Source organism: Myotis myotis, unplaced genomic scaffold (genome assembly GCF_014108235.1).
Source record: "Myotis myotis isolate mMyoMyo1 unplaced genomic scaffold, mMyoMyo1.p scaffold_m19_p_6, whole genome shotgun sequence".
NCBI lineage: Eukaryota > Metazoa > Chordata > Mammalia > Chiroptera > Vespertilionidae > Myotis > Myotis myotis.
Window position 1 is genome coordinate 82242971 of NW_023416368.1, and position 8413 is coordinate 82251383.

General features: G+C 46.8%; 1 protein-coding gene across 1 annotated transcript; it reads right to left on the reverse strand.

Moving 5' to 3' along the window:
* Nucleotides 1-382: 382 nt before the first annotated feature.
* Nucleotides 383-3338, reverse strand: CD70 (CD70 molecule). Its single transcript, XM_036311801.1, is given in 3 exon segments — nt 383-811; nt 2956-2989; nt 3219-3338. Coding segments are annotated over 3 exon segments (543 nt in total). The 3' UTR covers nt 383-422.
* Nucleotides 3339-8413: the final 5075 nt, after the last annotated feature.

Consider the following 8413-nt stretch of genomic DNA (forward strand, 5'->3'; position numbering starts at 1 on the left):
AATCAATAGAATAAACACTGACATTGAGCAAGAACCCAAATATGACAGCATGTTTCCTGTGTTAGTTTCCACCTATATTTAACCCTGAAAGCCCAGATGACATCTTTAGAAAGAAAGCTGAACCGTGTCTGGGCTTGCCCCTAGAACAGTGGTTCTCAACCTTGGCTGCACATTAGAATCAGGATTTTAAAAAGATTCCCAGGTGATTCTAATGTGCAGCCAAGGTTGAGAACCACTGCCCTAGAAGGATGGGGCACCACCTGTTTGTATAATGAAGAGGCCTTACAGTATAGTTAATGCTAAGGAAAGAAAGGACCCTGCAACGAAGCATATATTTTATTATAAATCATATTTAATAGTGTGTTAAACAGTTAACGGAAAAAACAATCTCTCCCAAAAATCTGAGTGAGGAGGTATAGCATTCAGTGGTGCACCCACTGAACCCCAAAAAAAGTCTCATCAGAATTTTGGGAGGGCAGCAGAGGCAGTGTAAGGTTGGTGCAGAGGGTGTCCCCGTGGGCCAGGTATGTCAAGCGCTGGGAGGAGACAGTGCAGCTGAGGTGGAAGTTGAGACGAAGCAGGCTAACGCTGCGCGCCACTGGGGAGCAGATGCCCACCGCCAGGATGGCCCTGCGGGACACCATGTTCTTCACCGAGGAGGAGCAGTTGGTTAGTGTCACCTGGATGTGCAGCCTATAGATGCCATCACGCTGGACACGCAGCTGCCCGTTGTCCAGCTGTGGTCCATGCAGGAAGGAGCGGCCCAGCTCTGGGCCCCCCTGCCAGTGCAGCCTGGGGTCCTGCCGCAGTCCTGGAGGCAGAGGGTTGGGGATGGAAGGACGGCAGTTTAGGGAAACTGAGGGCTGTCAACTGAATGTCCAAAATTTTTATGTTGAAACCTAATCCTCAAGGTTATGATTTTAGGAGGTGGGGCCTTTGGGAGTGATTAGGTCATGAGGGTACAGCCTTCCTGAATGGGCCCTTATTGATGGATGAATAGATTAAAACATCATATATACACATATTTACACACACACACACACACACACACACACACACACACACATGAATATTATTATGCCATAAAAGAGAAGGAAATCCTGTCATTTGAGACAACATGGATGGATCTTGAAGGCATTATACTAAGTAAAATGAGCCAGACAAAGACAAGTATCATACGACCTCACTTATACATGGAATCTAAAAATAAACAAACAAAAACCCAATGAACTCATAAATTGGTGGTTACCAGAGGTGGGGGTACAAAATGAGGGAAGGTAGTTAAAAGGTACAAACTTACAATTACAAAAATGTCCTGGGGCCCTAGCCGGTTTGGCTCACTAGATAGAGCATCGGCCTGGGGACTGAAGGGGCCCAGGTTCGATTCCAGTCAAGGGCATGTACCTTGGTTGTGGGCACATCCCCAGTAGGGGGTGTGCAGGAGGCAGCTGATCAATGCTTCTCTCTCATTGATGTTTCTAACTCTCTATCCCTCTCCCTTCCTCTCTGTAAAAAAAAAAAAATCAAAAAAAAAAATCAATAAAATATATATTAAAAAAATGTCCTGGGAATCTTATTACAGCATGGCAACTATGTAGATATCCTATATAATAAAAGCCTAATATGCTAAGTGTCCAGTCGTCCGGTCCCTCCCTCGTTGGTCAATTTCCTGTGTCCCTCCCTGGACCTGATCACGCACTGGTGGGGTCCCTCAGCTTGGCCTGCACCCTCTTGCAATCCAGGACCCCTCAGGTGATGCCAGAGAGCCAGTTTCGGCCCGATCCCACAGACCAGGCTGAGGGACCTCACTGGTGCATGAATTTGTGCACCAGGCCTCTAGTTTTTAATATAATAATACTGTATTGTCTATTTAAAAATTGCTAAGAGAGTAGATCTTAAAAGTTCTCATCACAAGAAAAACAACTGGTAACTATGTGAGGTGATGGATGTTAACTAGACTTATTGTGGTGATCATATCACAATATACACAAATATTGCATCATTATGGCGTACACCCGGAACTAATATGTTACATGTCAATGATATCCGATTTAGATAGAGAGAGACCCCAGAGTCCACCAGGTGAGGGAGGACACAGCTAATAATATGTAAGTGTGTGGTGTGCTCTTATCATAGCCTGGACAGCAAATGGCCTGAACAAAAAGGAACAGGGGTTCCTGCACCACAAAATGAAATGAATACAGCCCTCAAAATGTCGGGGCTGGCAGGAGGAGGGTTACAGAGAGGGTGTGAGGAAACCTCCTAACAACTCCCTCGCTCATCTCCTGATCCCCTCACTTGATTTTTCTTTGAAACATCCTACATGTGCTTTCCTTGGCACGCTACATCCTTTTCCGGAGTAGAAGAAAAGGCAGGGCTTTTTTTGTCTGTTCTCTTCCTTATGGTGGCACCCAGAACAGTGCCTGGCTCACAGCAGGTGCTCAGCTATTTGTGGAACGAAGGGAGGAATGCTAGCAATTGCTATTAGTGGGTTTTAGTTGTTTTGGGCTCTCTCACGGCAGAAGATAAAATGTGAAGGACAGACGGAAAGAGTAAGGCAGCACACACCCAGGATCACACTCCCCTGTCTCTCTCTCTTTCTCTTTCATTCTCGTTCTCGTTTTTTTCTTCCTCTCCCTTTCTATTTATTATTTCTCTCTCCCCTATTTTCTTTCTTTCCCTTTCTCCTGGTGTGAATCTTTCTTTCTCTCTCTCCCTTCCTTCCTTCCTTCCTTCCTCCCTCCCTTCCTTCCTTCCTTCCTTCCTTCCTTCCTTCCTTCCTTCCTTCCTTCCTTCCTTCCTTCCTTTCTTTTGTTCTCTCTCTCTCCCTCCTTCTTTCCTTCTTCTCGCTCTCCCTTTTTCTCTTTTTCTCTTTCTCTCTCTCTCTCTCACACACACACACACACGCACTCACACAGAGACACACTCACACTTTACCCTGTTTACCCATTTCACCTGTGTGGTTCAGCTGGAGCTCAGCTATGTCCCACTGGAAGAAAAGAGAAAACAGGGCAATCAGAGCCCCTCTTTGCACTGCCCACCCTGCTCTGCCCCCTTTATCTCAAGGGGCTGACTTGTGAATTTTATAAAAACACATACACATACACAACCTCGTGAAGAGGAAGTAGGTTAGAATTAACCTGGAGCATAAGAAATAAGCCATTAAGAACTTGACTTTCCTGGACATAACGCTGAGGTGGGGTGGGATGTACACCTACCTCTCTCCATTGCAGAGCCCCCTGCCCAGCCCCCGAGGCCATCCCTGTGGCGGGTATCCTGGGCTCTTAGGTGAACAGGTGGGGTTCCTCCTGTCCATGCCTGTCCCCCACCCCAACCATCCCTTCCAGCTTTGTGAAGCCCCCAGCAGCCTCTGAGTCAGCCTGCTGGGGGAACACCGAAGCCAGTCATTCACTGTCTGCGACAGGTCCCATGCACCTTTCCCAGCTGCAGCCAACCACCGTGGGATCCCCACACGGGATTTACCTCCTGCAGGACCAGCGGGAGCCCTGTCAGCCTTACCTCCCTGCTCCAGGCTCTACCTCCTGCTGTCTCTTCCCAACCAGATTTCTTTTCCTGGCTGATTTGAACCATCATTCTGGCTCTTTCTTTTTGTTGTTGTTGGTAATCTTTCTGTCAGTCTGCTCTCCAGCTGGTTCCCCCCCCCCCCCCCCCACGCCTCTGATTCTTTTCCGGGTTAGCCATCTGCCCTCCACACCCCGCTAAGCCAAGCCGGGGGCCACCCGAAGGACCCCCAAAGGACCCCAAGGTGACTGGTGCGAATCTCCTTCATTCTTGATTTACCTCAGGTGGCTGGAGCAGTTGCTGCTGTGCCAGGAGCCGGTAGCATAGGACGCAGAAGATTATCAGGCCGAGAAAAGACAGCGGTAAAACCAGCCGCAGAACAGGCGCCATGAGCAGGTGACGCAGCCGGCGGGCACAGCCTTCCTCCGCCATCTCCATGGTGGCTTCCGCCGCGCAGGCGCCTCGCTCAGGGTGGAAATGAACTTCAAGGCTGGGAGCTCAGTGGCCCGAGCCTATTATGATTTGCCAAGGACTCACCACGCCCCATGTGGGGAAGCCCCAGCCAAGGGGCAGGACTTGTGTTCTCCCAAGTGCAGGGAACTTCCCGTGGCCTCTAAAGGCCCCTCGGACCAGGGAGTTGCCTGTTTTCCACCTTCCCATGCTCACTCTCCGTGCTCACCTTCCACTCATTCAACAACCCTCCATTGGAGTATCTGCTATAGACCAGATTCAGTGCTGGGCACTGGGGCACAGCAAGCACCCAGATGGTGGGAGTAGAGGAGGGGGTCCCCCAAACAGCCACGTGTTCCTCTCCATCTTCCCAGCCTCCCTGGCAAGTAGTGGGGCCACACCATATGGCTCACCTGCCCAATAGGAACAGTGGTTCTCAACCTTCTGGCCCTTTAAATACAGTTCCTCATGTTGTGACCCAACCATAAAATTATTTTCGTTGCTGCTTCATAACTGTAATGTTGCTACTGTTTTGAATAGTAATGTAAATATCTGATATGCAGGATGGTCTTAGGCGACCTCTGTGAAAGGGTCGTTCGACCGCCGAAGGGGTCGCGACCCACAGGTTGAGAACCACTGGAGTAGAAGGAGATGAATTGTCCCTTCCTGTCTTATAAACACCTCACATTGCCCTTCAGTTCTCTCTTCCCCTTGGTCCTTGGAGTCCACCTGTTTTTTTTGTTTGTTTGTTTTTGAAATATATTTTTTATTGATTTTTTACAGAGAGGAAGGGAGAGGGATAGAGAGTTAGAAACATTGATGAGAGAGATACATCGATCAGCTGCCTCCTGCACATCGCCCACTGGGGACGTGCCTGCAACCAAGGTACATGCCCTTGACCGGAATCGAACCTGGGACCTTTCAGTCCGCAGGCCGATGCTCTATCCACTGAGCCAAACTGGTCAGGGTGAGTCCACCTGTTTTTGTTGTTAATCCTCACCCGAGGATATATTAATTTTTTTTTTTAAATTGATTTCAGAGAGGAAGGGAGAGGGAAAGAGAGATAGAAACATCAATGATGAGAGAGAATCACTGATTGGCTGCCTCCTGCACGCCCCCTACTAGGAATCATATGCCCTGACCGGGAATTGAACTGTGACCTCCTGGTTCATAGGTTGATGCTCAATCACTGAGCCACGCCGGCTGGGATCAAGGATATTTTTTCTATTAATTTTTATAGAGTGGAAAGGAGGGAGGGAAAGAGGGAGGGAAAGAGGCAGAGTGTGAGTGTGTGTGTGTGTGAGAGAGAGAGAGAGAGAGAAAGAGAGAGAGAGAGAGAGAGAGAGAGAGAGAGAGAGAGAGAGAGAGAGAGAGAGAGAAGCATTGATGTGAGACACATTATTGCCTCCCAAATGTACTGCAGGCAGATGGAACCTGCAACCCAGGTACATGCCCTTGACCAGGAATTGAACCTTTGGTGTGTGGGTCAACATTCTAACCACTGAGCAACACTGGCCAGGGAAAGTCAACCTGTTTTTGATGGCTGTAGTGTGTTGAATAGTATCTACCTCTTCCAATTGTGTCTTTCCAGAACCTTGGTGTGTGAATACTTTGGGCAGTGCGGTCTTTGCAGGTGTAATTAGGCCAAGATGAGGTCATAATGCATTAGGGTGGGTCCTAAATCCAATGATTGGTGTCTTTATAGGAAAAGGAGAGGATACACTGAGACAGAGGCAGATGGCCATCTGACATCGAGGCAGAGATTGGAGAGATGCATCTACAAGTCAAGGAATGCCAAGGATTGCCTCTGCCAACAGAAGCTAAAAATAGAGCCACGATCAGCCAAGACTGATTTCCTTAAGATTTACCAGAACATAACTTAGAAATTAAGCCATGAAGAAGTGGTTAATATCCCTTAGAAAAACAAAACAAATATGGGCAGCCAGGTTATAAAAAGCAATGCAAATGCATTGGAACACAGTCTCATTCTTATTCAGAGAATTGAAAAGAGAATTGGAGGCTGAGATTTGAAATGGATCCATTTGGAGGCACAGTTTGGGGAAATCAATCAAGATACCAAAATATACATCACCTTCCACCCAGCAATTTTACTTCAAATTTATTTTATTAGTGCACTTGCATGTTGTCATAAACACAGATGTCACAACATAAACATTCAAGGGGTGTAATCTGTAGTAACAAAGACGGGAAAAACCCCCGAATCATTTGTTAGTCAAGATGAAAGCTCTGGCCAAACACCTAGCAGGTGTCTCCTTTTATGACACATTTGACAAGAACCACAGCCTGGGTTTTCCCAGTTTTGTATGATAGGGTCGATGCCCCTGGGCTGCTCCATCGATCAATAATTCTCTACACCGTGTAGTTCTGTGAAGGGTGGAGGTTCTGAAAGCAGAACTGGCCGAGCCTTTTATTCAAGAGGCTGCAGAGAAGGGATGAAGTGACTTTTCTCTCCCTGGTCAACGACATCCCTTCACTGTCTCTTGACTACTTCTGAGAAGTCAGAGGTGTCCGGGGAGGGAACTGAGGGGAGAAGCCCTGGGAAGCTCTCTGAACACAGGAAGTAAGATCACTTTCCTCCCGAGGGAAGCCTCAAGCCCACAGGGCTTATTTTTGGCTGCCTTTCGCTCTGCCCAAGGGCCACTCAGAACCATTCACACCCACCCACGCTCCTGAGAAGTGAGAATAGCTTGGAGGTGCCAACTTGGCGCTCCTTCATGCCTCCTTTGCTGTGAATATTCCCACTGGCCAGAGAGCTATGCCCCTTGGTGTTCTCTTTTGCAGGGTTCTCAACCGGAAGGAGACAAAGGCCCCTTAGCTACAGCCCCTCTCCCTTAACAAATATCATGCCTCCCACTTCTTGGATTTCAGCCAGGAGAGGGGGCATCTGAACGCCCCGTTTTAGCACCAATTTCCCCTACCTCATCTCTATCTCCTCTCTAGGACTGGAAGAATTTGGATTTTCCCCATTTTTCCAGGGTAAGGGCTTGTATGACTCAGAGGCCAAAAGATTAGATTCTAAAGCTAGCCAACCTAGCAGGGTGAGGTGAGTGACACTCAGGTGCAAAAGCAAGGGGGCACCCCAAAACTCAGTGATCAAGTAAAATAATATTCTAGTGTAATATTTTTATTTATTTATTTATTTATCCTCACCCAAGGATATTTTTCCATTGATTTTTAGGGAAAGTGAAAGAGAGGAAAACGCAGAGAGAAACATCGATGTGAGAGAAACATTGATTGGTTGCCACCTGCAGGAGCCCTGACCAGGGACCAAGCCAGGGAGGAACCTGCAACCAAAGTACCTGCTCCTGAATGGAATCAAACCCGGGACCCTTTGGTCTACAGGCCAATGCTCTATCCACTGAGCCAAACCAGCTAAGGCTAGTGTAATATTTTAAAAAGTCGATAAATTATTGCCCAAAAATGTGCAGGATGAGCAAAATATCAAAATGGTTTTTATGGGGTTTCTATTTTTTTTTTTTTAACTGATTTTTTTTTTCTTGTGATGAGAACATTTAAGATCTACTCTCTTGCCAAAGCCGGTTTGGCTCAGCGGATAGAGCGTCGGCCTGCGGACTGAAAGGTCCCAGGTTCGATTCCGGTCAAGGGCATGTACCTGGGTTGCAGGCACTTCCCCAATGGGGGATGTGCAGGAGGCAGCTGATCGATGTTTCTCTCTCATCGATGTTTCTAACTCTCTATCACTCTCCCTTCCTCTCTGTAAAAAATCAATAAAATATATAAAAAAAAAAAAAAGATCTACTCTCTTAGTAACTTTCAAATATACAATACAGTGTTATCAACTATAGTCACTGTACTGTGCATTACCTCCCATGATCTATTTATTTTACAGCTGTAAGTTTGTACCTTTTGACCACCTTGACCCAAAATGTTTAAAGAATGGATCTGACCTTGCACTTACATTGCTCACATTGCGTTCTTTACCCTAATCCTGAACCTGGAGCTTAAATTTGAATTCTGGCTCCATCACTTACCAGATGTATGACCTTGGGCAAGTTACTTAACCTCAGTTCCCTGGAGGTAATAATGTTAATTATCTCATAGAATTGCTATAAAAATTAAAAGAGTTAATATTTAGACCTGGACAGTGTGTTTCAGTAGTTAGAGCACCAGCCTGTGCATCAAAGGGTCTTGGGTTTGATTCCTGGTTAACAGCATCTATGTGGGTTGCAGGTTCAATCCCCAGTCCCAGTGGGAGCAGTCTCTCTCTCTCTCTCTCTCTCTCTCTCTCTCTCTCTCTCTCCCTCTTCCTTCCTCCCTCTCTCTAAAAATCAGTGTAAAAGGCCTACCTCAAAAAACAAGAAAAACTGGTAATCAATTATCTAACCCTACAACTTAAAGAATTATAAAGAGAGCAACAAGAAAAGCCCAGAGAAAGCAGATGGAAGGAAATAATAAAGAT